Source organism: Aspergillus candidus (genome assembly GCF_002847045.1).
Source record: "Aspergillus candidus strain CBS 102.13 unplaced genomic scaffold BDW47scaffold_42, whole genome shotgun sequence".
In the NCBI taxonomy this organism is placed as follows: Eukaryota; Fungi; Ascomycota; class Eurotiomycetes; order Eurotiales; family Aspergillaceae; genus Aspergillus; species Aspergillus candidus.
Genome location: NW_020194047.1, coordinates 180,797 through 208,294, shown reverse-complemented (window position 1 = coordinate 208,294; position 27,498 = coordinate 180,797). Strand labels below are relative to the sequence as shown.

Here is a 27,498-nt window from a genome sequence, read left to right as displayed (position 1 = left end):
GATAAGGGAATCAGTCTCTGTTGACCTATGAGAGAGAACAAAGGAAAGAATGGAGTAGGATTGCCCAGAATTTAGTTGGTTGTTAGTTCGTGAGTCCTTGACATGGGAGAAGTTGCCTCCAACCAATGACGCCGACGGTCAGCCGTGGTCAAGTCTCAGTCACACGGAGGACTTTTGCCTTTTTTTGTTTGATTATGGTGATGGTTATTCTATGGTGATGATGACCATTACTTGCATTGTAATTTTCTACGATTTCTTTCCTTAGGGGATACATAAGAACAATTAATGGAAAGGAAGAACGTAGGTATCTCCGACCCATACGGATCGAATTATCACAAGACATTGGAATAGATCGAGTCTTCAATAATTGATAGAGAAAGGGATTAAACATGTATATAATCCTATAAAATAATTGAATCAAGTAGAAATCAAATAGAAATCTTACAAAACCTATTACAACATCCAAGTCAGCCAGCCGCACACCAGGCTGACCAGGTGGTTCAGACCCCTTGGAGCAACAAGAGGAGACAGAATCAGGTCATGATGATAAAGACCAGGGCTAGACCGGGATCAGGTCAGAAAACTCTTTTTGATTTCAATTGATCTTTCTCTTATTATCGAGTTGTCACCACTAAACACAGTACTATTTTAGGCAGGTAGCAGCACTATCAACCACACTAACCAAGCCGAGTAAAATGCAATGTCATAAGTTCGAATGACTAATCCTACTAATCCTCCGTAAACAACTATGACGTTATTCAAGTCGAGGTCCTGCTCAAACAACCCAAGTCCGGTATATTCTACAGTTCCAGTCCAATCAAATGATCAACCAGGATTGATCCCCCTAATTCATGATCCCCCGGCGGCTATTACAATCTGTCGCGCCCGTCTTCTCCACCATCCGACCGCGACGCCGCCCCATGTCGAGCTTCACCATCAGCGCCGAAGGAGGCCCAGCACCGATCCCCGTGCGCAGTGTCCCAGATCTCACCAAAGATGACCTCCTGCGCTTTCCCGCGTTCAACATCTGGCTGTCCACGCTGCGGCGATCCCTGGACCGACAGCGGAATCCCGCCCACGAATTCCACAAGGATCCGTATGTCTTGCGCGGCATTGATATCCAGGCGGTGGATGTCTTCGGTGGGGGACGGTTAGGGTTCGTTAAGATGAAGTCGGTGGTTTCGACGGAGGGCGGGGAGACGCTTCCGGGGAGCGTCTTTCTACGTGGAGGGAGTGTGGGCATGTTGGTATGGCTTATCCTTATCCCTTTTGGGGTTGTTTTCCTCACATCGAACACGAGACAAATTATGCTGACTTTCCTCTTTTCTCTTGTGACTAGCTCATCCTCCAACCAGACGACGTGCCCCCCTCCGCAGAGGACGAAAAACACGCAATCCTCACAGTCCAACCGCGCATCCCAGCAGGATCGCTCGCATTCTCCGAGATCCCAGCGGGAATGCTCGACGACAGCGGGTCATTTGCCGGCGGCGCAGCGAAGGAAATTCAAGAAGAGACGGGCCTGAAGATACCCCAAAGCGAGCTCATCGACATGACGTCGCTGGCGTTGCAGTCAGTGCCCGCCAACGAAGACGACGAGATGCTCCAGAAAGCTGTGTATCCGTCGGCGGGCGGAAGCGACGAGTTCATTCCGCTGTTTCTGTGCCAGAAGCGGATGTCGCGGGCGGATATAGAGGGGTTGCAGGGGCGGCTGACGGGGTTAAGGCAGCATGGGGAGAAGATCACGTTGAAGGTGGTGCCGTTGAAGGATCTGTGGAGGGAGGGGTTGCGGGATGGGAAGACGTTGGCCGCTTGGGCGTTGTACAGGGGTTTGAGGGAGGAGGGGAAATTATGAACCTTCTTCTGTCTCTTCTTTTTTTTTTTTTTCTTTTCTCACGGTCGCTTTGGGTCTGCGATCATGAAACGGTCTAATAGAATTGGAGGTGTCATTGTGTATGGACGCTAATGTGATCTATAGACATGTAATGGAAGGGAGGGGCCGGGTTTACTAAAGCTTCAGTCTCTTCGCCAGCTCAATGCCCTCGGCTATCGTGCCTACGCGGGCATCGATGGCGTAGCCCTCGTCCTCGAGCTTCTTCATCTCGTCGAAGAGCGACGTAAGCGGGACGGTGAAGCACTCGATGAACTCGTTGTCTTCGAGTTGCGGCTTCGGATTCTGGTTCTCAGGCAGGGACATGTCGACTCGTACGTGGACCATGTTCAGGCTGGTGTTACAGAAGCCGGGGTCTGCAGTAGGACTAGAAGTAAGCAGGTGTTTCGATGATTCGCCTAGGGCTAGGGTAACGGCCAGCCACGATAATCCCGGCGGGAGACACGGGAAATGAATGTGTTGGGAGGGGTGGAACCAAATGAGGGAAGACGGAAGATGAAAGATGGAAGAAAGAAACCTACCATTGTACATCACACTGCTCGTCTGCTCAGCGACACCCACGTACCCCGTCTCCTCCTTGAGTTCGCGAACTGCGCATTCCTCAACCGTCTCCCCTGCATCGATCAGACCCGCGGGGACCTCAATGACCACCTTATCGATGGGAGGACGGTATTGCTTCTGCAGGAGGAGCTCTGGACCGGTCGAATGATTCAGGATGGTCACGATGCCAACGCCATCGATCTCACAGTTGGCGGGCCGGGTCTACCGAGAGAGGGTCGGTCAGTGTGTGGTCATAACCGAATAACATACGGACTGGAACTCTTTGTTTGCCTGATCCAACAAGGAGGCAGGGGAGGAGGGGGCTTGGTCTTGCTCTGAGAATTTGGTTCCTCCTCGGGTGGTTGCCTCGTCACATTGGACTCTTGGCCAGAGAGTCGAGCCTAGACCTTTATCGTCCGCTGTCCTGTATCTTCTTTTCCACTTTTCTTTTTTTTCCCACCCTCCCCGGGCTTCCGTTTTGATACTACTGCGTTTTGACTCTCTCCTACCCCAATGGCGTCCAATCAAATCATATGACGGGCGGTAAACCAAAGCAAATATGGAGGAGAAAGAGACACTTTCTTACCTTTCGCTCCGCCGACTCCCACGTCCTCTCCACTCCATTAGGGTCACAGTAAGTGGTCTTGATCAACCTAGCCCATCTAGCTTCGCTGGGGTCCTACCAACATACCACATCGCATTAGTCCGCAAGTAACAACATCGTCGGGCGATAACACCCTGCGAATGATACGAGCTCCTCGCACACACAGAACGAACGAAGGCAGGGTGCGCCTTGAAGCCAGCTTACCAATGGGCCCCTGGAGATGACCTTTGACTGGGCGTATTTTGGCGTCGACATGGTCAAAGTCTCGTTCCGATAACGGCTTGATAATCAAGCTGGGGATGAGACGAAGGGGAGTTGAGTTGAATGATAAGGACTGGGAATAGGAATGTCAGCTATTAAATAAGTATTATGCTTGATAGTTTGGTTTTGGTAGCGACTTACTGGAGTATTAAGGATGCGACGCCCTGTAGCTTGACACCGGTGACGTACAAAGACAGAACCACGTTGGCCCGACGAGGGGCAGCGGAGGGGTGGAGCTTGGCTAGCATCGCAGGGCTAGCCCTAATCAGATTCAGATTGCAGCACGTACCAGGTAGTAACTACGGAGTAGTATGTAGGGAATCATGTTTATAATTATCTATTGATACCATTAGAGCCCTACAGACAACAGGTAGATCAATATTAATAAGGCAACGAATAGAATTGAAGATCAATTACCGAGACCGGAGATAAATACGGTCCCGCCATGTATCAGGTCACAAGGAACTCCCCCCCTCCCTGCTAGATAAAGCAGTTGACTGCTCATTATACGATGAAACCGAAACCCCCTTGCAGACAAATAGATAGAACAAAGAAATCAAATCTATAAAAACAAACATGCAGGCTCCTATGCCACGTAGCACACCTGTGGTCCGACTATGCCGGCGCATACGGGCGGCTGTCTAACTCTAGTGAGATCTTCAACAAACCATCAGTGCATGCTAACGTCAGTGAGAGAATAAGAGAAAAAAGAGACAGTTAATCAATCGGACAAATGATCACTGGCATTCATCTTATACAAGCCATCTCAATTGGTATGACTTGTTAGACCAATGGGCCATAGCGCTACGAGGGACGATGTGGGGCGTCGGGCCGTGCTGGATTAGACACAGCACGGCGGCGGCGTTATCCGTCTACTAGCCGCGAAAAACTGGGGAACAGGAGGGATGAATCTTGGAAGGTTTTGGATTTTCTATGGATTGTATTCAGGTTCAGATCTGACCATGTCTGTCTTTCTGTTAGGTCCTGTCTGTGATAGAAAATTGTGTAGTAATGCATGCATGTGTCCAGACCATCGAAGGAAATGCCTGGGAACAAAGAAACGAAAAGATGTCGAGCGATTATCGTCGCGTGACGACGCCCAGGTCCCCAAACGGACGGGTGGAAATCAGCGCGAAAAGGCTCTCGGTCTGACGAGTGGGTCTGGATCTGGATATTATGCTAGGCTGAAAAAGAAACTCCTTCGTGGTGGATGCGTTCGCTGTCGTGACTTCGTGTGGATCAGAGGGAAGGGAGGGGGCGAGATAGCGCTCAAGCGGCCTCGATCTCGGCGAGGCACTTGGGGAACTCGCTCCAGTCTTTCATGATGACCTTCGCTCCCAGTTGTTCCAAGTACTGTGCCATTTCGATCTTCTTCTGATCGCCGTTGTAGCTGCCGACGTAGCCGATGACGGGGATACCGGCGCGGATGGCGCTCAAAGCACCGGACTTGCTATCCTCCACAGCGACCGTCTCCTCGGCCGTCTTATTGCACACCTTGAGGGAGTGGAGATAGATGGCGGGGTCGGGCTTCGAGGTGGGTGTGGGGAGCGAGGTGGCGGCGCTGAAGACACGGTCGGGCTTGAAGAATTTGTCCTGTCCGACCTTCTTGATGGAGGCCTGAACACGGCGAAGAGCGGACGAGGACACCACCGCAATATCGTACTTGCCCTCGTCGTAGATCTTCTGGAGTTCTTCGCTGGCACCGACACAAGGCTGCGCCTTCGCTTCGAGCTTGGCGATGACCTTATCCTCTTCTTTCTTCACGTACCCTTCCAGTTCGTCCGCGCCCAGCTCGAACTTGTACTTGGCCTGGAGAGAGATCATCATTCCACGGAAGTTCTGGCCCACGAAATCCTGGATGAGCTGATCGCCAGTGTAGCGGTCGGGAATGTTGTGCTTCTCGAGGATCTCATTAGCAAGATCGGCGCAAGCCTCGAAGGCCAACTCCTCCGAGAGGACCAGGGTGTTGTCGCAATCGTAGAAGATCTCGGTGATCTGCGGGGTGCGTCGTTAGTAAGCCCTGGTGGGGTCTGCGATATCCAGGGGAGGATTGGAGACTCTTATACTCACTTTAGGCATGATGGCGGAGTTCTGACTTTGAATTGGAGGGTGGAATCAAAAGTTCCCAAGTAAGGCGGGATGAAGTGTGAAGGGAGTGGAAGTGGGGGGTTTTGGTGACAAGGGCGGTTGTTGAGGAAAGGGAACAACAAAACAGTATAGACTTGAAAGAAAATCAAAGGATCACACGTTCCTTAAGTAGCCTGAGTGATAGGTAGACAGGGTAGGGACCAAAATAGGAAAAGGGGACAATGACGCTGCAAGTGGATACCCGGTGAATGAATGGTAAAGGTATCGAACTTCCAAGACAACTAGTTAGAGGGAATTGCCCAGGCGGGGGGGGCCTGAGGTCATTATCGTGACGTTTGCGACTGGGCGTCTGGGCGGGAGGAAAGCCAGGCGCAAAACTCCCGGGCATGTCGGGGGTCTCGGGGGCTTCGGCGGGGGTTCAGGCTGCGGCCACGCTAGGGAGACCGACCATTAGGCCTATCATAACACAGCCAGCCCCCCACACTGCCACACTAGACAATAGACAAGAAATCTACCCACCCCATAGTACATTCTAGTTGGAACTTTCAACTTCGAAAGTCACGTTGACAACCAGAACGGTTATGAGTGCTGTCTATCATTGCAGATTTACCATTTTCTGGAATAATCGCTCTTCAACTTATCTGCCTTGGACACAGGGAGTCAGCAGAGAAGATGGGGTTCTTCTTGGTTTTCTTTTTGTCGCTTAGCTAGAGATATACCCATACTGTACAGAATGCAGGGTAGGTTTCTTGGTAAGTATTCACCCTAGGGCCGAGCATTCCATATGAGACTGATTGCCTGGGCACGCCGCTAGCCATGACCCCCGTCTAAATTAGTAACCCTGCATCACCAGCAGGTCACCAGGGTTGCCCATGCGGGAATTTGCTGCAATGGGACGCTGTAGCATCAAACCTTCGGAAGGTTGAAGTAAACAGGCCACGGGTTCTGTCCCATAGGAACAGTTCTGGCCACCGGTTGGACCTGTCCGGAGTACAGTCCTCCTCGTTCCGCTATACATCCGGGTAGGACATTACCTGCTAGTATATGGCATTATTGGCATCATATCTTCCCACGAGTCAACTTGAACGGCCGAGGTGGAATGCTCCCGTGTCCCTCCGGATCTCCTCACTGTGCCGGAGTCTCTCTGCCCAACCCATGCCGGGTGTGCGATGCTTGGGCAGCGGTTGCAGTATTACACGCATGGTCTTACTTCCGCGTATGTGACTGGAGCATGCATGCGTTTACCGTAAAACAGATAGAACGGATAAATAGAGCATGTCAACAGGATGACTGCACATCACGGCGGATGTCAGCTCCGATCATGCTGCCAATATAGGTACGATCCAGGCACATCCATGACTTGGGTCTCATGGGATCGCTAGACTCGAGTAGTCTTTATCCAGATTAGAAATCGTTCACGATGTTCGCTACTTTCTATCTATCCATGATGACAACTGCCTGTCCTGTATCAGCAACTGTTCTATGTAGGTACCATCTATCCATCGAGCAGTCTCCACTTAATTTCGCCCGTGCTAACCGATCTCAAGGTGGGTCTCGCCAGAAAACCCATTATTGGTTGAAGGAAAGACTTGCATTGGACCCCTCTTTTTCTTAGCACATCAAAGGCCGAGTCTGGTATCAAAATCTGGGATGGTGGATGGACAACCAGTCGAGATTACATTTTCCTCTCTAGGCTATTCTGCCAGTGCCCGTGACATCCAAGGATTCCCACCTCGGTAATCCCTCAGGCACCCGGTTTGTATCCCGGGTTCCCTCAACCTCTTACAACCCCACTGAGACACCACCATGGACTTCGGCTCCGACGCTTTCCCCGTGTCGGTTTCGTCCCTTCATTTCCCCTCCGCAGAGCAGTCCTTCTCCCAGACGCTCTCCTCCCTCCGCCGATCAGCACTCTCGGTCGCTAACCGACTCCGTTCCATCGAAGCAGACGCTGCCTTTGTCCAGCAAGTCGCCGATCATTATGGCCTCCCACTGGTCGCCAACGAACGATGTGGCAGCTGGTATATCCCCCCGCAGTCCAAAACCGGCAGCGCGTACTTCAAGAGCACGGACGGTCATACGGGCCAGTGGGATTTTAGCTTTCGTAGACTCAACTTGCAGCTTTTACCAATAGCCCGGGAGCATGGGGGGTTAGTCCACATCCCACCCTACCTCCCTACTATACTTGGGATGTTCAATCTGAACTGACCACCAATGATATCATGCAGCGCTATAATAGCGGATTCCACGCGTCGCGGTAAATGTAAGTTCTCCTCAGCGGGCGAATCACGCGGTTTGTTTGCAGTCTTTCCTCTACGGCCCGAGCTTATGGCATTACGCAGTGATGCCCGATGCCTTGTCAAAGACCGTTCCAATATGGTGCGCGGTTATGAACCGCGCGCTATTCCCAACAGAGACGGCGTATCATGCTGTGCAGCTTCCTCCGGATTACCTGGGTGCCTCGGAGGAGTCGCAGATCGCGCAGCGGATCGACGGGTTCGTCAAGTCGCTGAAGGTACCGTTTTTCAACGTTCAGAGTGAAACTGCATCTTCGTCTCGAGACTAACACCCCGCCAGGATCTGAAACTCAACTTGGACGATCTGAGAGAGCAAATCGGAAAACCGATTCGAGTCGCATGGGCAAACCGGACCTATTTTCACCCGACGGATCTGCAGAAAGGAGATGACTACAAACTCCTCGTTCTCTGCTCCGCCTCCAGACGGGTCCATGGGGCCGAGATGTCCGAAGGCGGTTACATCCAGGGCGCAGGGGACGACAGCGAGGCGTGGGCGCACGGCTTGACGCCACCGGTCTTCTGGGCCAATAAATCGACCCTGATCGAAACGGCAGAGGAAGAGCTACCGGAACTGATCGGAAGGTTGGTTGCAGAGTATGATAGACGGGATACGAGCCAGCAGGCGATTCGCGTCGCGCCGACTCAGAACCTGTATATCAGTAAGACTGACGGTCGCTTAAGCGAGAACGGTCTTTACGATCTCGTCATCGACTGCAATGGCAGCCTAGACGCTCATGGCGAAGATGCGAAGCGACTCAATCTTGGATGTCAGTCCGGCAAGCTGGGAGGGCGCGACCTTCGGAATCGCCTGGACAAGGTTCGAGAGTTTGTTGCTTCTCACTTCGCTCAAGATCCGTCCAGATCCTTGCTTGTCATGTGTGAGACGGGGAAGGATCTCTCTGCTGGTGCATTGCTCGCCATACTGTGTATCTTCTACAATGATAACGGTGAGTTGTCCCAGCCGGCCGAGGAACCAGGACAAGCTGACCAGTACAGGGACATTCAACTCGTCCGGCGCAAAACAGCCCATCAACAAACAGTTTATCCGCCAACGCCTCGCATGGATTGTGTCTTCCAAGCACGACGTAAACCCATCACGCACGACATTACAATCAGTCAACGCTTTCCTAATGGAACGGCCGGACTACTAACCGCCAAACCTGGCACTGCGCCCACCGTGGTAGAGACATCGCTTTATGCATTAACCATTAATCTACAAACATCGTAAAAGTATCTACTCGTTCTGAACCGCCTCGACAACCGCCCCGGCACTTCCCTGGTCAAGGGCATTCAACACAGCCATGTCCTCCTCGGAGATATCAAAGTCGAACACGTTCGCGTTGTCCACGATGCGCTCCGGGTTATCCGACTTGGGCAGCGGCACCCATCCTTTCTGCAGCGCGTAGCGAATCAAGACTTGCTGTGTCGACTTGGAGTACTTGGCGGCCAGGCCGACCAGCGTAGGATCGCTGGCTTTGTAGTTGCGCACGATCGGGCAGTACGACTCGACGACGATGCCGTTTTTCCTGCAGTAGGCGTCGGTTACCCGTTGCTGGCACCACGGGTGGAGCTGTATTTGGTGTCATATTATCAGTCTAGCTGTACTGGTGGAGAGGATAGGGGGGGGGGGGCAGCTCACCTCAATCTGGTCCACATGCGGCGGCCACACCTTCGCATAAGACTTCATCTCCTCAATATGCATAACGCCAAAGTTGCTCACGCCAATACTCCTCGTCTTACCCTCCTCCAACAGCTGTTCCAACGCCTGCCACAGCTCCTTGCGGCCAGCAGAGCCCGAGCTCGAGCTATGAATGAGAAACAAATCGACATATCCACCCTTCCCACTGATCTTCTCGACACTATCCACCATCTTCTTATACGTAGCGTCGTACGAGCCAGCGGGGCTGAGGATCTTGGTGGTGACGAAGACATCAGAGCGGGGGATCCCAGACGCCCGGATAGCATCACCGACTTCCTGCTCGTTGGCGTAGAACTGGGCGGTGTCGATGTGGCGGTATCCCGCTTTCAGGGCGTTGAGACATGACTGGACGCATTGGTTTGTTGGGGAGCGGTAGACGCCGAAACCGAGACGGGGGATGCGGACGGGGGAGTTGGGGAGGGACACCAGGTCTGTGATGGTGTAGTTGGCTGACATGGTTGTTCTGATTCTGGTGATGGGGTTTAGAGGGGTCGGAATGTGATCTGCAGTAGCAGTATGGCAGGGAGCAATGTGGCAGGTCAGATAGGTAGAGGAGGTATTGAAGTAGGTGGTGTGTTTGTCGCAGGTTGGTATGCGGCGGGGAGAGAAATTTGGTGTTCCGCCCTTGGAGCCCCGAGAGCCCCGCCTTTGATCGCGACCAGAGATGATATCATATCAACTTCCGTATTATTATTCATCGGGCTGGGAATTGCGCAATCTTCCTCTGCCGTTTGTTCCTGTTGCGCAATCACGCAAGACTCCTCTCATTGACCGATATTGTGTATATCTATATTTGCGGATTCTTGGTCTTGCGACATCTCTTCTTTCGTGACTTTTATCTGTAGGATAGCCGATCGTCACGGACAAGATCCAAGTGTGTTTATCGATCGACTGTCTTCGTCCTGCGTAAGGACGACGGTTATACCATCCGTATTGAGCGTGGCGGTTTTATCTGTACGAAATCTCTCATGGAGTCACCATAGCATGGATATTCTTTGTGACTTGTATTCCTGGATATACTAGAGTATAGATTCCAAGGTTCTGGAAATCCAGTAGATTCGAGTTGCTTTGTTCTTGACCTTGTTTTTTTCTTCTTTGTTCCCACATGGCGCATGTCGGGTGCTTGCATTAATGTCATGGATTCAAGACATTAGAAGAGATCTCTTCTCGAGGTACGGAGAGGTTGTCATTGTGTTCGAGTTCTCTCTTGACTTCATGCATAATGCTTTATGAGTGGTCAAAGTCACAGGTCAATGGTTGATTCTCGCCAAGCGCTGTTCTATTTTTGACCATGGTGTAGTTAATCCGATCGGTCGAATAACAACTTCATGATTATCCACCATGAAGAATGTTGACCTGAAACCAAAGGACCGATCAATTTCCAAAGAATGTGTGGCTCGAACGGTGGGCAAAACGGGGCAAACCGAAGCAGTTCAACCATGGAGAAGACGGCGGTGGTTGCTGTGGGGGCGGGTTTGTTGACATGCCGGAGTAGATAGGGGTTCTTTCTTCGTCTTCTTCTTCTTCTTACTTCTGACTCGGTAGTATTGTCCAAGAACAGCATCTCTGATTATGTTCAGTTCCAGGATATTCCCTGTCTGAATCTCTTGGGTTCATCTATCTTCATTGTATTGGTCTCCACTCATCGCAGCGATCAACACTAATGGACTAGTCGGGCGAATCGCGTCTTGCTCTCCTTGCAATAATTAATTCCGCCGTTAGCTGTGAAGATCCTCTTTCTTTCCAATCTCCAGTCTCTCTCTGGCTTAATTTAACCCAGCCAACCAACCAATCCCTTTCCCCTCCTCTCGTCTCCTCACCCCCGCCACTGCTTTTCGGTCGTGGTGTTTGTGCTGGTGCTATTCTTGGGATTGCTGGAACAACAGAAGGAAAAAGTTTCTCCAAATTTTCGAACCCTGAATGTTCTCAACCATACTCGTTGCCCACCATGTTGCAGGTTGACGAGAAGCAGTGGATTAACGTACAGCAAAAGACCTTTACCAAATGGTCCGTTCAATCTTAGTGTTTATTTATCCCCTCCCCCCTCTCTTCCTCTCCTATCATGCCCTCGTGGGAACCGCTTCCGTTTCCCCTCGTTTCGCGCCCCTTGCTCTGTCGCCTTCGGATTTACTCATTGCTTTCAACGGTTGGAGATCGTTAAACTGATCATGGTGTGTTTGGACTTGACAGGCTCAATGATAAGCTGAAGGTTCGAAATGTCTTTATTGACGATCTAGTGGTGGACCTGTCGAACGGGGTGAGTCGCTCCCTTTGTTTGTTGCCGCACAAGAAGACAGACACAAACAAAGAAACAAAAAAAAAGACTAGCTACTAATGTGCGACTCTAGGTAATCCTCATCCACCTCCTCGAAATCCTCGGTGCCGAATCCCTCGGTCGATATGCCTCGAACCCCCGGTTACGAGTCCAGAAATTCGAAAATGTCAACATCTCTCTCGACTTCATCAGGGGCCGGAGAATCCAAATGACCAACATCGGTGCGGAGGACATCGTCGACGGCAACCGGAAGATCATCCTGGGCTTGATCTGGACCCTGATTTTGCGGTTCACTATCAGCGAGATCAACTCGGAGGGGTTGAGTGCAAAGGAGGGTCTCCTGTTGTGGTGTCAGCGAAAGACGGCGTGCTACGATGGGGTGGAGGTTCGCGACTTTTCCTCGAGCTGGAACGATGGCCTGGCATTTTGCGCACTCTTGGATATCCACCGACCCGACCTGATCGACTATGATTCCCTCGACAAGAAAGACCACCGCGGCAACATGAAGTTGGCCTTCGATATCGCGGCCAACGAGATTGGAATCCCCGACCTCCTCGATGTGGACGACGTCTGTGATGTCCCTAGACCTGACGAACGCTCCCTGATGACCTACATCGCTTACTGGTTCCATGCCTTTTCGCAACTGGAGAGGGTCGAAAACGCCGGTCGCCGGGTCGAAAAGTTCATCAACAACATGCATGGCGCATGGGAGATGCAGAACTCCTACGAGCAGCGTATGCGAGAGCTCTTGCGCACCATCAAAGCCCAGCGCGATCATTGGCAAGACTCTTCGTTCGAAGGAACCTACAAGGACGCCAAGGACCAGGCCTACCAGTTTTCCCTGTACAAGCGGAACCAGAAGCGCCAGTGGGTAGCCGAAAAGTCCGATCTCGCCGCCCTCTTGGGTAACATCAAGACCAAACTGAGCACCTACCGCCTTCGCCCTTACGACCCGCCGGCAGAGCTGACTCCGGATGCCTGTGACCAGGCGTGGGAGGGCCTGACGCGGGATGAGCACGAGCGGAGCCAGCTGATCAACGAAACAATCCGGGATATCAAAAACGCCCTGCGCCGCTCCTTTGCCGACAAGGCCAACGACTTTGCATTGACCCTCAAGACTTTGTCCCTGGCGATCTCGGGCCTCGACGGCGATGTCGAAGACCAACTGGCCCATGTGAAGCGCCTCAACGACAACCTGCCCCCGCTCGATGCGTTCTTGGATACGATCGCCGCGCTAGACGAGCAGTGTGCCGAAGCGAACATTGAAGAGAACGATTACACCACCTACACCCTCGACGAACTCTCCTACGAACTGAGCTTGGTCAAATCGAGCATCTCCAAGAAGCTTGCCTTCCTGGACAACCAGCTGGTTGCGCGCAACATGACGAACCTGACCCCCATCCAGCTGGAAGAGTTCGAATCCGTCTTCCGGCACTTCGACCGTGATGCATCCAACACCCTTCACGAACTTGAATTCTCGGCTGCGCTTGCGAGTCTCGGCCTGGTATACGACGAGGACGAGATGCACGATGTGTTTGTGGAGACCTGCGGTCCGCAGCGTCTCCAGCAGAATGCTGGAGTCAGTTTCGAACAGTTCATTCGTTTCATGGTCAGCGTCACCGAGGACCAGAACACCGCGGAACAGGTCTACCAAAGTTTCCGCGAGGTCGCAGACGGCAAGGTATGTGGCACTCCCCTCCCCCCCTTCCATGATGTTTAATCGCTGACGCCCTATAGCCGTATGTCACGGAACTTGATCTGCGCCACTCGCTGATCCCCGACGAACTGATCGAGCACCTCGTCCAGACAATGCCGCAACACCAAGGGCCAGACCTCCTCGAGGACCGAGAACTCCAGAAGTACGACTATATTAGCTTCATGGAGAAGATGATGGAGAACAACGAGAATTCAAGTCAGGCGTCCGCCAACGGGGGAGATTAAAGCGCGTGTGAATTTCCACCTAGCACTTATTGGTGTTTGTGTCTTTGCTGCTTTCTTTCTGGTCTTTCTGGATCCTGCAACTGGTGTTTTCTGGCGCTGAGGGGCGGTGGTTCTCCTGACTGGCGACCATATCGGCATGCTCTTTTATATTATTTGCATTGCATTGTTATTCCACCAGCCGCGTCCGCCTGTACTTGTTAGCTTTTCTCTCCGGGGCTGTTAGTTTCTGATAGGTACGGTGGTATGGGTTAGGATGGGTAGAAACATTGCGCTATCGACGACAAATCCATGAATCGAATTGAAATTTCCATTTCTATGGACGTACCGACACATAACCATCAATCCTATGGTTTCTGTAGAAATACCCACATGAACCATCAATCCTATAGCGTACCATCGAGCATATCACGTGACGCGGCGGATCCCCGTCTCGGCCTCCGCCCCCAAACCAACAATCTTCCCCAGCTCGTCTCAACCAACTTGCATTCCAGCGCTTCTTGTACGCATTTGCTTATATCAATACACCCACATAAGTCCCCTCCTACACCTTTGTCTATATCATACTTCCGACCACATATCCCCTCGGACGTGTCCAAAATGGACCGCAGCTTGGATGAGATCATTGCCGAACGCCCTGTAAGGCTTTCCCCAGCACACCCTGACCTTTGCGTCTCATACGGAGGCGATCTAAACCCAGCGACATCGCTAACAGGCGCCAATTAGCAAACCCAGAGTCAGCCCCAGAACCAGAACCGTGGTCGCCGCCCTCAAGGCCGTCGCCGTGATGGCGTAAAAAAGGTACCCTCAACCCCTAAGACGGGCATCCCGACCAGGATTATCGGAATCCCGATCCTAACACAGTCTTCCTCAACATCCAGGTCCTCCCTCCTGTCCTCCCTTCGACCCATTCTAGCGCATCGTGACGGGCCAAATTCGCAGGCCTCGCAGTGTTTGACCCGCCTCTTCTTGTCTTCAGTTTCTCTCTGGTCGGACAGAAAGGCCGCGAACAAAAAAAAAAAAAAAAAAAGAATTTAGCCGCAGATGGAGCAATTTCCACGATAACCTGTTTTGACCTCCAGCTGACCTTGTCTCTCTATGCGATTTGAACAGCCCTACAGAGATGACCGTGTCGACCTTGATCTGTAATTGCACCTATACCGTTTTTCTTTCTGTCTTTGATGCGTGCTTCCGCGCGCCGTGCGGATGTGGTTTGTATGGTATACTAATGCTGTGGATGGTAGTGATTGGGTCCATGACAAATTCGAAGACGACAGAGATGGTACATTTGCCCCTTTCTTTCATTGAGCTCGGCCATTGGGATCGCTTGCTGACGTACCATTTGTAGCGCGACCTGCCCGTGGCGGCCGACGTGCTCGCAACGACCGCTACTCCCAGTCCCCGGAACGGTACGTGCGATTGATTCTTCTCATCTGGATTGCCATCTGACAATAACAGGAGCACTGGCGGCCCGTCAGGAGCCAAGCTCCGCGTTGAGAACATCCATTACGACATCACAGAGAGCGATCTCGAGGTATGATCCCCCACCTTTAGAGATTCTGGCTCATCTGACATGAAATCGTTCGCAGGATCTCTTCTCCCGCATCGGACCCCTTCAGAACGTAAGCCTCGTATACGACCGAGCCGGCCGCTCCGAAGGCCTCGCCTTCGTGACCTATACGCGCATGAGCGACGCGAGAACGGCGATCAACGAATTCGACGGCGCCAATGCCAAAGGCCAACCAATCCGACTGGCACTGATCGCGACCGGCGACCGCGGCCGCCGCGACCGCAACCCCTTTGATTCCGTCCAGCGCCCCAGAGGCAGCCTCCTCGATCGCGTCGAGCGGCCCCGCAACGCCCGCAGTCTCAGCCCTGACACCCGAAGCGAAAGCCCGGACGGCGGTTCCCACCGTCGCCGCGGGCGTCGCGGTGGCGCAGCCCGCACCCGTCGCAGTGACGTGTCCAAGCCGGCCCCCGAGCACATCGATCGCTACGTCCCTGGCCAGGGCTCATCCTCGCCGCGACGGGGAGCCCCCAACGGCGGCCGACGACAAGGCGGTGGAGCTCCCAGGGAAAGCAGAGGATCAGACAGCCGTCGCGCGGCCAACGGCCGGCCGCGAAAGACACAGGAGGAGCTGGACCAGGAAATGGACGATTACTGGGGCGGAGGAAACACCGGCGAGACTGCCAACCAACCTGCTGCTGCTGAAGCTCCTGCTCCCGCTGCGGCTGCCCCTGCCGCCCCGGCACCCGCGGGAGACGACGACATCGACATGATTGAGTGAGGGGAGACAAACAAATTGCGACAATCTTCGTGATATCCGTGTAACAAATAGGTGCATGCTATTGTTGCTGTTACTGTTGCTTGCTTGCTTGCTTGCTTGCTTGCTGCTTCTCAGGAGGATTTGTGGACTATGATCAATCAGACTGGAACGGAACGGATAGATTTTTATTATTACTTTTTTACGGCTTGTTTTTCTTTGTGAGATGGGAGATCAAAACGAATTTCCAGAGTAGATAGGTATTTGCTGTTGTCTCCGTAGTACTATTCTGCCATGTGTATGACCATAAACTCGATATCTGGCCAGGTAGGTACCGCCTCCTAAGGTAGTGATTGTAGTAGCAATACCTGGATAGGAATACCCAAGTATCTGTGTCTACCTAGGTACCTACCTACCCAGTAATAGAGAAAACATACGGTAGATATCCAGTATCCATGCAAACGATAATTACCCAACCAGCTAACACTGACAAGGTGACTGGAATATCCATCCACGTTACTAATTTAGAATGTAGGTTGCTAAGAAAAGAGCAGAAAGAGGGAAAGAAAAAATTGTGGGGATATGGTATGTATATACATGGGGGACGGAAGTAGAGGTGGACGGTGGGTAGACAGATAGGTAGGTAGCAGGTGTGTAAGTTGATTTCCTTACATTTAGTGAGAAAGAAGATAACGGAAGCAAAGAGGTATAATGTGGAGATGTGGTTTCTATATATAAATATCACCGCCACAAACCGTACGTCTCGCGACAGGCTTTCCACAATTTGATGGTTCCGTCTTCGCTGCCGGTGCCGTAGAGTTTTCCGTCTGGGGAGAAGCTGACGGACCAGATGGGGCCGTGGTGGCCTTTTTGGACTTCTGTTGGTTGGGGATTGTTAGTTGGTTGGCTGGATTTGATGTTGGGGGAAGTTGGGGTACACGTACCTAGCTCTTCGTCTGTTCGGAGATCGTAGACTCGTGCCCAGGTGTCGTCTGCACTGCCCGTCACTAATCGGCCGGTTTCGTTGTTGACGGCTGCGCTGGCGACCTCGTAGTTGAAGGTTGACTTCTTGAGGAGACGGCCTGGGTTCATGCCGTCGAACAGGTAGACGGATTTGCCCGCCGCGACGGTGAGGATGCCGGGGTCGTTGGGCCGCGTGGCGAGGGTGTTGAGCTCGCAGCTGCCGATGTTGCCCTGGACGGTGTGCTCGACGATAGGGTGGCGAGAGCGGAGATCCCACCAGCGGATCTTGCGGTCTTCGGCGGCGGTCGTGAGGATGTTGTAATCCTGGTTCCAGATGATGGACTTGATGGTGCCGCCGTGGACACCGGGGCCGATCTCGTAGCTGGTGAGGGCCGCGGCGCCGTTGTCGCCGTTCGTAGGGGACGGGAAGGTGGGCGACGAGCTGTTGCTGTTGCTGCCGCTGCCGCTGCTGCGTGAGAGATCGAAGATGCGCAGCTTCTTCTCATATCCACCGGTTGCGAGGACCCGCGGGGACGGCTGGATGGGGAAGGCAATGGCGCGGCAGATATGCGCGTGTTGCAGCGTGTGCAGACACTCTCCGGAGTGAGTGTCCCAGACTTTACTATTGGGTGTTAGATAAGGTAGGTAGAGAGTGGTGTTGGTGGAACTCACGCAGAGAAGTCTGCCGCTGCCGTTGCTGCTATGTTGGCATCTGTGGAGAGACGGGCTTGCCATACTGCTCCCTTGTGACCGAGGAAAGTTCCAATCCTGTAATATGTTTAGAAAAGACCTGCGTAGAAAAGAAGCTGAGGGAGAAAAGCGGGGTGCAAGCATACCAGTCGCCAGTGATGCCATCTCGGAGCATGGGGTTGTTGTCTGGATCAAGCATTCATCGGTCAACCACGATACCGAGTATAGACTAGGAAAAGACATACCCTTGCAAGCAGAGATGAGATAGTACTGGTCATCCTCCACGGTCGAGGAGAAGCTAAGATGCGGCACGGGGCGCGAGTGTCCGTGGCACGTCAAAGGTACAACCTTAGGGATATCTAGACGGGTTAGTCGTGGACGACGGTTGCGCACAACGGTATAGGGGTATGCGACATACCGGACGGCATCATGGAATTGAAATAAAGAGTCTCCCAAGATGAATCGTTTTGCGTGGTCCAGCAGACGGAGGAGGGTTTCGGTGCGGCCGTTAAATGCAGAGATCCGCAGTAGGTCGACACGGGTCCAAGCAACGCCCAGGATACAGGGAGATGAAACTCTACAAGCTCAACGCACAAAAGTATAGACGTAGATGATAGTACAGAATGAAATTCGTCGTCTCGTCAAGTCGTCACCCCGAATCGTGGGGATGTATTTCGAATGGAATGCAGAATTCGGAGAAAGTTGGAGGAGGGGTGGGAGAGAAAAAGAAGCGGGGAGAGACCACAATCGGAAGACAGCGAGTCCGGCAGTGGTCCTAGAAGATACCTAGCCCGGTACAAGAAGTCCGGAGGGGGAGGTGGATGAGAAAGGAAAAAGGGGGGCCTTCGTAAAATCGTCAGGAAAGAAAGAAAGAAAGAAAGGAATGGATGTTATTCCCAACTTCCACCTCGATTGATTCCGCTTTCTTGACATCCCACGCTAGTCCACTTGGGGGTTAGCGTGGTCCCTGCACGTGAGGCCCCGTCCTTATCGATAAGAGATAGCACGCGTGATATTGTGAACATAATTCTATTACTAATCTATGCATCTCTACATGTCAATTGATATCGTCGCCAAACTACGAACTCCAAACTCCTTTCCCCTCAGTACGTGGTCAGACACGCCTGACCTTGTCCTGCGAACCCTGTGAATCATCCTCAGAGTGCTTCCTTTTCCTTCTCCCGGCGTCGTTTGCCTCGCTGATCAACCGATTGCGCTGCTGATGGGCCCATTCCCGACAGTTCTTGAACGCAGCGAGAGCTGTCAGGAAGGGTTTGTAGCCGCGTTTCATGTTGATCTCACGAAACAACCACATCTTATAGTCCGTCTGTCGGGTTGGGCTTGTCGGGGGACAAGGAGCGATGCAATAAAAGCACAAATGATAACCTACCATCACGACCGCGATCGTGTATGCGTTCCCATCGTAAATAGGGGCCGCTTCCTCGCCTTGGAGAAAGCACTGCAGACGATGGAACGCTCGTGCACCATAGACCCCAGAGTGTAGCGCCTGGAGCTTCCCGACGGATTGTCTCCCCTCTGCCTCGGTGCAGTCGAAGAAGAAATTCGGAAGAATCGGGCCCCCGTCTTTTTCGGTCTGGAGGACCGGCCGCAGCTTGTGGAGGATCTCGGCGTTGAGCGTACTCTCCTTGGCCCCGTCGTACATGTCGGGACTTGCACGGATGAGACACTCGTTGAGCCGCTCCAGGTCTTCCAGCTGCTCATGGCATCGGGTTTCCATGTCCGGTCCGCGCATCATGTTGTTTTTGTGGCGGTAGATGGCCAGCAAGACATCGTCAAATCTTTCGATCTCATGCTCCTCGCGGGCCTTCTCTATGAAGGTCATATAGTCCTTAGATGTACTTTGCGCGACGGAGTCTCGTCGCCTGTTGACCACAGCAGTCAACTCGTCAATGTTCTTGGGCCGGGGATCTTCTACTTCGGCCACGGCGCAGCCGTGGTTGTCCATGAAGACTTCGAAGTTTGCATCGTAAGCGGTGACTCGGGTGATTGGGGGGCCGATGATCTGTTCGCCCTTGTTTTCATTTGCCTCTCTCTAGGGATGGGCACTGTTAGCTAGCTCTAATCGGAAATGGACAGGAGAAATGGCTTACATACCCGAAGTGTCAACCCGCGAAAGCTGCTTAGATCAGGACCGCCACGTCTGGCAAATACTTTCACGTCTGTCGCCATCCGCCCCTCCACCGTCGGCACCTCTATCTCAGGTAGTTCTTCTCCAGCGAGCTCTTTGAGCTGCCGGAAGGTCTCTACTCGGATTTTGAACTCGAGAATCGCGCGGGGTGTGAGGTGGATCTTGTTCAAGCTGTCCCAGTATGCGCGTCCGAGATCCACGTAGTCGGGGAGTACGGACAGGGCGAGCATTCCACTATTTTCGTCTGGGCCCATTTGGCCCCAGCCAGTGGCGGGGTTATTTGCCTGTTCGTCCATCCTGAGATGGAGACAGGGTAGGTATATTCGCAGTGGTATAACGGATTACGATCAGGGGTAACTGAGTTTGAACGTTGACACACGTATGGGGTATCTTCCGGTATGTCGAGGCTCTTTTCAGGGTCGACATCGTTCTTCTTAAATGTTTTCGAAGACGGTACTTTCATGCTGCTTTGTTTGTCTCATCTTCTTTGTCTCCTCTTCGCTGGTGTGCAGGGTTGGCACAAAGCCCACGTGTCGAGGTCTACAACCCTTTGTAATAGAATGACTCTCTGTTCGAACAATGGACATGCTACCTCGGCCGATCAATGAGTCCGAAACTAACAAGGGCTGCTAATAATAGACTCAAACCGGGAAACGGTCATGCTGCAGAATGCCAGCATTTAGCAGCTAAGCCGAGCCAAGATGGATAGAATCGATCAGTTTGATGATTTGAAGCCATCCAAGATGAGGGTATACAGTGGCGATAATCTGATGAATCAAACTTGTAGAATATGAAGCAAGAGAAAAATTAACTCTGCGTTTGGAAGGTCCGCTTACAATCACTGCCTCATAATGTACACCTTACTATAGGTGTATACCATAAACATAACGTAGTTGCAGACAATTCTTTGATATTTCTCAAAATTAGTCAATGTGTAAGTCTATATCTATCCAAAATTCCACCATCTGGCAAATGCCTAATAACAAATCTAAACAAAGAAACGCTCAAGACAAGATCCAAATGCACACTGCCACACATGGAGACGAAAGAACCATCATTTTCTTCACGACACTTTGCGCCCAGTATTCACGCAGCTGGAATGGGCATGCCACCCTCACTATGATCGTCCGTAGCAGGGACAGTGCTATCATCAGTTTCCTCCGGTCCCCTCTCTCGAACGATCTCAAACAATTGAGCCGTCCAATCATAGACATGATCGTACTCAAATCCACTATCGACAAATGACTCTCGGAAAATACTCCGCAGATAGGAGTAATTCGGCCGGTCGTGGTACTGTAGCGATCGGACATGTTGGAAATACAACTGAAAGGCATACGGGAAACCTTCACAGAGTCTCTCAATCGTGGTGTCGCTCTTGATTTGGCCTAGGTCCCTCCATATCAGGTCTTGGTTCATGGGGAATCTCGGGACGTAGTCATCCCACGGGAATTTAGCTCCCAGAAGATAGAGCAGAAGGAACCCGAGGCTTTCCAGGTCGTCTCGAGGACACTGGGCTATTTGCATGGTCAGTCTGCATGATCAATCAGGCGTTTGAAGAAAACAAGAAGGCGACTTACCACGTCCAGCGTGCGCACTTATGCTGGCAAAGGTGTCTGTCCCAATTCTGTCAAATGGGTCTGCCTGGCTCGGGTCCACAAAGTACTGAGCAGCACAGCCAAAGTCGGTGAGGTAGATGCAGTTGCCTTTCCGGCCGGTGCCCAGGATCACATTACCCGCGGTGACGTCTTGGTGGAGGACCTTCCTCGAGTGCATGAAGCGAAGACGACAGATCAACTGGTCTGCAATCATGAGAACCGTCTTCAGGCTGAAGCGATTGCCGACGTAGGTGAGGAGATCTTGGAGGGTGGGACCGAGTAGCTCAACTGCCATCACTCGATAGTCGCCCTCTTCGCCATACCAGTACATTTTCGGCATGCCCACGCCTCCCGAGAGACTCCGGTAGATGTCTAGTTCTAGCGCGAGGGGAGAGGGTTCGAGACTGTCTATCTTCGGCTCCAGTTTGATCGCGACGGTCTGGGATTTCTGGAGGTCGGTCGCTACAGCGTCGGGCGGTTAGCAGATTTCAACCGAAGGGACCAGAGGGTTGTGTATACCCATGAAGACTTCTCCGAAAGAACCACCGGCTACATATTCAAGTAAGCGAAATCTACCACCAACGACGAGATCCTAAGGGGCTCGATCAGCAAGGGAGGTCAAACAGCGTGCTAGAGATCAACGTACAATCTGGTTCAAGTCTGCGGCCATGATGAAAGCTTCAAAGTGTTTCAGTACGTGTCGAATTGTACGATGTTAAGATGAAGACACAAGTCGGTCATATTCCCACCGTGCATAAGGATGTCTTATATACAGAGTTTATGATGATGAGTACTCTACAGCATGTATAATACTAACAATGGGAACCAGAGTTGGGGTTTGAAAGGGCTTTGAAGGTGATAGTTTCATGCCAACAATCAACATCGTCCTAGCAATAAATTCTTTCATCATGTTGTCTAGTCAAAGACATCAAACGGCTTTGTTGACCCGGTTCAAAGCATGCGTGAAAGTAGACGAGCCTGTTTTTATTGGCAATTGTGTTGATCAAAGGGCTGGAATCGATCATTATCCCATAGCACGGTAAAACCTTCGCCTTCAAAGACATATTTCTGTCGATTTGATTCAATTCGTCCAGACAGACAATCGAATACTTCATGCAATGAGACGTGCCTGGGACTGTTGGCGGTCCAAAAGTTGATCAACTGGCAGGGTTGATATTTGTTGGACAGGAGAAGATCTCTGCTGGAAGCGGTCAGCCAGCGCAGTGCTCCATTCTCTCTATCTTCTCCATTCCTCTTCATTCGAGAATGAACAACTGTATTGATATTGAAGTTATAGAGTGGATGGACGGAGAGGTTCTAGTACCTTCTTCCCCGCGCACGTGACGGTACCTGATCATGCTGACTCACCGCAGTTACGCCATCCCGTTAACTATGGGCGTTCTTACTATGGGTTGAGACAACCAAGTTCCCCCCCTACTACAACTCAATGGTCAAAGTGACCCTGAAAGACCTGTGTTTCTGATTATCATCCCTCCATTTGATCCTTTCCCTTCTGGTTTAACCTACCTTGAATTGCTCCTGTTTACCTCCTCTCTACGAACAAACTGTATGCATGCCTGACTTCAAGATCTCCGCTTCTTTAGAAGGCCACGGCGATGATGTAAGAGTTCCCCCGTCTGTTGACATTGACCGCCACAACACCACCTTGACCTTTCTGAACTCCTGATCTCTAATCGTCTGTCATCTCGAAATACAGGTCCGTGCCGTGGCCTACTTGAATTCCAATGTAGTGTGCTCAGCCTCTCGAGATGCGACCGTGCGTTTGTGGAAAGTTGTCTCTACCCCGCCTCCGACATACGACTACGCCATCACCTCCCACGGCTCGGGCTTCGTCAACACCGTGGCATATTACCCACCCACATCCGACTTTCCGGAGGGCCTCGTGATCTCCGGGGGACAGGATACGATCATCGAAGCGAAACAACCGGGCAAGACAGCGGGCGACAATGCAGATGCAATGCTACTGGGCCATGCGGGCAACGTCTGCGCCTTGGATGTGTCACCGGAGGGTGGGTGGATTGTAAGTGGGAGCTGGGATTCTTCCGCGAGATTGTGGGAGGTAGGCAAGTGGGAATGCAGGACCGTCTTGGAAGGTCACGAAGGGAGTGTCTGGGCGGTCCTCGCCTATGACAAAGATACCATCATCACGGGTAGGTCGGCCTGACGGACAGGGTGTTACCATGATGCTGATTATCTCTAGGTTGCGCGGATAAGATTATTCGGATATTCAATACGTCAGGGAAGTTGTTGGGGAGCATCAAGGACTCGAAGGATGTGGTCCGGGCCTTGTGCAAGCTGCCCGAGTCTCATCCTTCGGGAGCACAATTCGCTTCTGCCAGCAACGACGGGATCATTCGACTCTTTACCCTCAAGGGAGACCTCGTTGCTGAGTTACATGGCCACGAAAGCTTCGTGTACTCCATTGCCGTTCTGCCGTCGGGAGAGTTGGTGAGCTCAGGAGAGGACCGGACAGTGAGGGTCTGGAATGGCACCCAGTGTGTGCAGACGATCACGCACCCAGCTATTTCAGTCTGGAGCGTCGACGCGTGCAAAGATAATGGCGATATTGTGACCGGAGCAAGCGACCGTATTACACGAATTTTCACCAGAAGCGATGAGCGGGTTGCCAGCCCAGAGGTCGTTCAGCAATTTGAGCAGACGGTGAGAGAATCGGCAATACCCGAGCAGCAGGTCGGGAAGGTGAACAAAGAACAGCTCCCCGGCCCGGAATTTCTCAAGCAAAAGTCAGGCACCAAGGACGGACAAGTGCAGATGATCCGCGAGGACAACGGTAGCATCACCGCTCACACGTGGTCGGCAGCATCGCAAGAGTGGATCGCAGTGGGCACCGTGGTTGACTCCGCGGCCAGCAGCGGGAAGAAGACCGAGTACCACGGGCAGGACTACGACTATGTATTCGACGTGGACGTGGAGGACGGAAAGCCACCTCTCAAACTCCCCTTCAACGTCTCGCAGAACCCGTACGAAGCGGCGACGAAATTCATCCAGGACAACGAGCTCCCGATGAGCTACCTCGACCAGGTTGCACAATTCATCGTCCAAAACACACAAGGGGCCACTCTAGGCCAGCCTACTCAAGAAACCGCGCCGGGTGCGGACCCTTGGGGCCAGGAAAGACGCTACCGCCCAGGCGAGGCATCCGAGCCACCATCGATCCCCGAATCCCGCCCCACGGTCCTCCCGCAGAAGACGTACCTCTCCATCAAGGGCGCCAACCTCAAGGTGATCGCCAAGAAAATTCAAGAAATCAACGACCATCTTGCCTCGTCCGGATCGAAAGATGTGTCCTTGAGTCCCCCCGAAGTCGAGACGGTGGTCGCTCTGTGCGGGCAGCTAGAGAAACCAGAGAGTCTCACGAAGTCGCCCGCGGTGGAAAGCGGGCTTGAACTACTGTTTAAGATTGCGACGACATGGCCTCCCGCAAACAAGCTACCCGGCTTAGACCTCCTGCGTCTCCTCGCAGCAGCGACTCCAGTGACCGCCACCGCAGATTACCACGGCAAGGATCTCATCTCGGGGATCCAAGCCAGCGGCGTGTTCGAGTCGCCGCTGAACGTAAACAACGCCATGCTGTCGGTGCGAATGCTCGCCAATCTGTTCGAGACGGATGCAGGCCGTCGTCTCGCGGTCAGCAAGCTCGAGCAGATCATGCCAGCAGTGAAATCCGCACTAGCCGACAGCGGAGCAACACCCAACCGCAACCTGACCATCGCCGTCGCAACCCTCTACATCAACTACGCCGTCTACTTCACCACCGAGGAACGGGCCTCAGACCCAGAGTCCTCAGAAATGGGCCTCCATCTCCTCGCCGAACTAGTCCAGATGATCGCCGGCGAGAAGGACTCGGAAGCAGTCTACCGCAGTCTCGTGGCGCTAGGGACGTTGATCACAGCGCTAGGAGAGGAAATCAAGAGCGCGGCGCGGCAGGTGTACGACGTGCGGAACGTCCTCGACCGTGTTGCTACGTCTGGGATTGGCAAGGAGCCGCGGGTGAAGGGCATCATCAACGAGATCAGAGAGTCGATGTAGGGAAGATGTTTTCACGATAGAATCACATATCACATTAGTCATGCCTGATGAATCAATCGAACAATGATATAAGTTACCTTCAGTTCTATTTAAGTAGACATCAGTTTTAAATTTAGAGCGACGATTATCGTTGTCAGTAGCGTACGCCACGATCACGGTGGAATTAAACATCTATATGCATATTGAACAAATATAGGCATTACGGATCTACCGCTCAGGTTGGCTTAAAATCCCACCTACCACTGCACATAGTTCGTAGCGGGCGGTTGAAGGCTGAGGATCCTTGACGCATATGAAAGTCACATTGCTTTCAAGGCATGTAAGCTAGATCTACGGCGGACTGCTGCTGCTCCACCGGCCATCCTATCCAGGTCAAATCTTGCACCATCTGTTGCCATACAGTAGCATCGCAATCTTCAGTCACCGCTGCAGCAGGCTCTTTGTCACCAAAGGGATCCTCCGGTACAGATTGTTGTAAAGTATTCGCGTTCTCAGCGTCCCGGGCAATTGACGTATTTCCTCGATCTCGTACTGAATGGGGCTGTATCCGACTACCTTCCAACCAGGACAGCATAGACCCAATCACCGCACGGCAATTACTCTAAACATCATCTCCCCGCGACATTGCCTCCATTTTCTGCAAAACGGCAAGGCCAAGATCATGAATATCTTTGTGATGGACTTCGACTGTCTTGTCTTTTGTTGTGGTGTCTGAGAGCAAGCTCAGCTTTGATAACACGAGAAGGCCGTACCAGATGGTTGTGTAGCTGGACATGGGGAGATTGCGTGCGACTGAAGCTGGTGATGCGAGGAATACCGTTACGATGTTGAGCGCGGAGCGCGCGATGGTGAGGAAGTGCTGTTTCTCATGTTCATGTTGAGCATGGACATCCCTTTGTTGGCGGAGGGTATGGCCGAGAACAAGGACAGGAGTTGCGTTGAGCTCGAGACGCAGAGACCCTGGTCGGATCAGTACGTGGAAAAATAATCAGGCTCAGATGGACATACAGGTATTGAACTGTGGTCCCTGTGCGAGAAGGCGCTCGATTCGATTCTCCAGTAAGTCTATAGACTGGAAGAGTTCGTCCTTGCTCATCTCGTGGGTAGGATCTTCATCTTCTCGCTCCGATTTCTGGACAAGCGCTTGTATCTCAATTAGCGCCTTTAGAGACTGGTCCGTGGGATACGGATACTCGGCCCTTTGCCCTAAGCTATGGGCACAACACTCGACCCAGTCTGTATGTTTCATGGTTAGCTGTCGCCGGAATATGGAGGTCTTTGTCTTGTTAGTTAATAGCACTGTGCGGTATGCTAGAAGCCCTCACTTGGAACATGGGTAGTAGCATCCTAAGAAGGCACGCGGAAGAAGGCACGTTGTCCGTCCGGAGTCAAATAGAGCGCTTGTCCCTTGTGACTCCTCCGTCTGTTTTTCAGAACGAGAGATACGTTGCATGCTAAAGTTGTCGTGTCTATCAAGGCCCAACCCAACAACGATAGTCATGGCCATCTGAAGAAGCAAGTACACCTGGGTATGATAGGTACGCCAATGATAGTGATGACAAGCGATATGAACCAGTAACCCCCCAGTAAATCCATGTCCCTCTCCATGCTCATTACTATGCGGGTAGAGACCACAGCTCGGGCTTCTAATTCTAATTTCTGCTGCAGAGCGGGCTTGTGCTCGAGACAAGCGGTCATTATGCACAAGAGGAGGAAGGGAGACTCATTGCGAGGTTCGGCAAAGCTCACTTCGGGTAATATGACGAAGGGAAAGAGGGGCATTAGGTCAGTACGGAACTTGAGGAGAAGTCCTTCACCTTCTGTGATATTCAGAAGTCTCCGCGTGATAAAATCGTTGGGCGGTTCGGGGACAGGGCTCGGCTGTAACAAAGTATTACTGATTATAGAAGGGGATGATATTCCTGTTATAGATATAGGAAGCAACTGTATCCTTAGGTCCCAGTCAAAACAGTTGAGATAATATTCTTCTCCAGTAATGATTCGAAATAAGATGCCTTATCAGTATGTGATTTAGCAGCAAGTGTGTGGAGTCATGCTTCTACCTGCGGTCTGCACTCAGGCTTTTAGAGCACTTATCTCTGGGATACTAGGTAAGACAGGTCATGTTCTTACCACTTGACAAAACTTTATACTGACACTACATTACTATAGCTAA

At 52.2% G+C, this 27,498-nt stretch overlaps 15 protein-coding genes across 15 annotated transcripts; 5 read left to right on the top strand and 10 right to left on the bottom strand.

Moving 5' to 3' along the window:
- The first annotated feature begins 764 nt into the window (after window positions 1–764).
- Window positions 765–1,888, top strand: BDW47DRAFT_109884 (putative NUDIX family hydrolase). The gene is made up of 2 exons (XM_024813580.1): window positions 765–1,247; window positions 1,340–1,888. Exons 1-2 carry the CDS (start codon window positions 852–854, stop codon window positions 1,850–1,852), a joined length of 909 nt encoding a protein of 302 aa, XP_024669830.1. The 5' UTR covers window positions 765–851; the 3' UTR covers window positions 1,853–1,888.
- Window positions 1,876–3,583, bottom strand: BDW47DRAFT_109883 (MutT/nudix family protein). Its single transcript, XM_024813579.1, has 5 exons — window positions 3,435–3,583; window positions 3,237–3,385; window positions 3,015–3,107; window positions 2,410–2,650; window positions 1,876–2,244 (listed from the first exon to the last, which is right to left on the bottom strand). Exons 2-5 carry the CDS (start codon window positions 3,285–3,287, stop codon window positions 2,006–2,008), a joined length of 624 nt encoding a protein of 207 aa, XP_024669829.1. The 5' UTR covers window positions 3,288–3,385; window positions 3,435–3,583; the 3' UTR covers window positions 1,876–2,005.
- A 164-nt stretch (window positions 3,584–3,747) lies between these two features.
- BDW47DRAFT_109874 (uncharacterized protein) lies at window positions 3,748–4,271 on the bottom strand (the record flags this gene model as incomplete). Its single annotated transcript, XM_024813578.1, has 1 exon — window positions 3,748–4,271. The coding sequence occupies exon 1, from the start codon at window positions 3,920–3,922 to the stop codon at window positions 3,749–3,751; it is 174 nt and encodes a 57-aa protein (XP_024669828.1). The 5' UTR covers window positions 3,923–4,271.
- On the bottom strand, window positions 4,200–5,818 carry BDW47DRAFT_109873 (HAD family hydrolase). Its single transcript, XM_024813577.1, has 2 exons — window positions 5,364–5,818; window positions 4,200–5,288 (listed from the first exon to the last, which is right to left on the bottom strand). Exons 1-2 carry the CDS (start codon window positions 5,370–5,372, stop codon window positions 4,563–4,565), a joined length of 735 nt encoding a protein of 244 aa, XP_024669827.1. The 5' UTR covers window positions 5,373–5,818; the 3' UTR covers window positions 4,200–4,562.
- Window positions 5,288–5,818, bottom strand: BDW47DRAFT_59673 (uncharacterized protein). Its single transcript, XM_024819388.1, has 2 exons — window positions 5,360–5,818; window position 5,288 (listed from the first exon to the last, which is right to left on the bottom strand). Exon 1 carries the CDS (start codon window positions 5,767–5,769, stop codon window positions 5,527–5,529), a length of 243 nt encoding a protein of 80 aa, XP_024669826.1. The 5' UTR covers window positions 5,770–5,818; the 3' UTR covers window position 5,288; window positions 5,360–5,526.
- An 821-nt stretch (window positions 5,819–6,639) lies between these two features.
- On the top strand, window positions 6,640–9,025 carry BDW47DRAFT_59612 (initiator tRNA phosphoribosyl transferase family protein). Its single transcript, XM_024819387.1, has 6 exons — window positions 6,640–6,865; window positions 6,929–7,531; window positions 7,610–7,644; window positions 7,724–7,896; window positions 7,959–8,625; window positions 8,675–9,025. The coding sequence occupies exons 2-6, from the start codon at window positions 7,188–7,190 to the stop codon at window positions 8,827–8,829; spliced, it is 1,374 nt and encodes a 457-aa protein (XP_024669825.1). The 5' UTR covers window positions 6,640–6,865; window positions 6,929–7,187; the 3' UTR covers window positions 8,830–9,025.
- Window positions 8,840–10,064, bottom strand: BDW47DRAFT_59596 (aldo/keto reductase family protein). The gene is made up of 2 exons (XM_024819386.1): window positions 9,318–10,064; window positions 8,840–9,248 (listed from the first exon to the last, which is right to left on the bottom strand). Exons 1-2 carry the CDS (start codon window positions 9,831–9,833, stop codon window positions 8,913–8,915), a joined length of 852 nt encoding a protein of 283 aa, XP_024669824.1. The 5' UTR covers window positions 9,834–10,064; the 3' UTR covers window positions 8,840–8,912.
- An 814-nt stretch (window positions 10,065–10,878) lies between these two features.
- Window positions 10,879–13,897, top strand: BDW47DRAFT_109867 (alpha-actinin, sarcomeric (f-actin cross linking protein)). Its single transcript, XM_024813576.1, has 4 exons — window positions 10,879–11,384; window positions 11,568–11,634; window positions 11,726–13,333; window positions 13,390–13,897. The coding sequence occupies exons 1-4, from the start codon at window positions 11,326–11,328 to the stop codon at window positions 13,591–13,593; spliced, it is 1,938 nt and encodes a 645-aa protein (XP_024669823.1). The 5' UTR covers window positions 10,879–11,325; the 3' UTR covers window positions 13,594–13,897.
- Window positions 13,898–14,075: 178 nt separating this feature from the next.
- On the bottom strand, window positions 14,076–14,623 carry BDW47DRAFT_109866 (uncharacterized protein). Its single transcript, XM_024813575.1, has 3 exons — window positions 14,472–14,623; window positions 14,317–14,391; window positions 14,076–14,229 (listed from the first exon to the last, which is right to left on the bottom strand). Exons 1-3 carry the CDS (start codon window positions 14,499–14,501, stop codon window positions 14,152–14,154), a joined length of 183 nt encoding a protein of 60 aa, XP_024669822.1. The 5' UTR covers window positions 14,502–14,623; the 3' UTR covers window positions 14,076–14,151.
- On the top strand, window positions 14,503–16,091 carry BDW47DRAFT_59577 (putative RNA binding protein). The gene is made up of 5 exons (XM_024819385.1): window positions 14,503–14,735; window positions 14,835–14,872; window positions 14,939–14,999; window positions 15,049–15,124; window positions 15,180–16,091. The coding sequence occupies exons 1-5, from the start codon at window positions 14,689–14,691 to the stop codon at window positions 15,876–15,878; spliced, it is 921 nt and encodes a 306-aa protein (XP_024669821.1). The 5' UTR covers window positions 14,503–14,688; the 3' UTR covers window positions 15,879–16,091.
- A 339-nt stretch (window positions 16,092–16,430) lies between these two features.
- On the bottom strand, window positions 16,431–18,355 carry BDW47DRAFT_109862 (WD40 repeat domain-containing protein). Its single transcript, XM_024813574.1, has 6 exons — window positions 17,926–18,355; window positions 17,753–17,866; window positions 17,654–17,693; window positions 17,490–17,585; window positions 16,799–17,439; window positions 16,431–16,732 (listed from the first exon to the last, which is right to left on the bottom strand). Exons 1-6 carry the CDS (start codon window positions 17,936–17,938, stop codon window positions 16,596–16,598), a joined length of 1,041 nt encoding a protein of 346 aa, XP_024669820.1. The 5' UTR covers window positions 17,939–18,355; the 3' UTR covers window positions 16,431–16,595.
- A 246-nt stretch (window positions 18,356–18,601) lies between these two features.
- BDW47DRAFT_133291 (uncharacterized protein) lies at window positions 18,602–19,952 on the bottom strand (the record flags this gene model as incomplete). Its single annotated transcript, XM_024817803.1, has 2 exons — window positions 18,602–19,560; window positions 19,623–19,952. The coding sequence occupies 2 exons, from the start codon at window positions 19,950–19,952 to the stop codon at window positions 18,622–18,624; spliced, it is 1,269 nt and encodes a 422-aa protein (XP_024669819.1). The 3' UTR covers window positions 18,602–18,621.
- Window positions 19,953–20,742: 790 nt separating this feature from the next.
- Window positions 20,743–21,921, bottom strand: BDW47DRAFT_119285 (protein kinase-like protein; the record flags this gene model as incomplete). Its single annotated transcript, XM_024815335.1, has 4 exons — window positions 20,743–21,170; window positions 21,234–21,713; window positions 21,771–21,843; window positions 21,898–21,921. The coding sequence occupies 4 exons, from the start codon at window positions 21,919–21,921 to the stop codon at window positions 20,743–20,745; spliced, it is 1,005 nt and encodes a 334-aa protein (XP_024669818.1).
- Window positions 21,922–22,686: 765 nt separating this feature from the next.
- On the top strand, window positions 22,687–25,394 carry BDW47DRAFT_109859 (WD repeat PLAP family protein). Its single transcript, XM_024813573.1, has 3 exons — window positions 22,687–22,872; window positions 22,969–23,422; window positions 23,473–25,394. The coding sequence occupies exons 1-3, from the start codon at window positions 22,825–22,827 to the stop codon at window positions 25,320–25,322; spliced, it is 2,352 nt and encodes a 783-aa protein (XP_024669817.1). The 5' UTR covers window positions 22,687–22,824; the 3' UTR covers window positions 25,323–25,394.
- A 238-nt stretch (window positions 25,395–25,632) lies between these two features.
- Window positions 25,633–27,447, bottom strand: BDW47DRAFT_133290 (uncharacterized protein; the record flags this gene model as incomplete). Its single annotated transcript, XM_024817802.1, has 6 exons — window positions 25,633–25,863; window positions 25,930–26,282; window positions 26,331–26,621; window positions 26,655–26,847; window positions 26,883–27,219; window positions 27,431–27,447. 6 exons carry the CDS (start codon window positions 27,445–27,447, stop codon window positions 25,633–25,635), a joined length of 1,422 nt encoding a protein of 473 aa, XP_024669816.1.
- Between the last annotated feature and the right edge of the window lie 51 nt (window positions 27,448–27,498).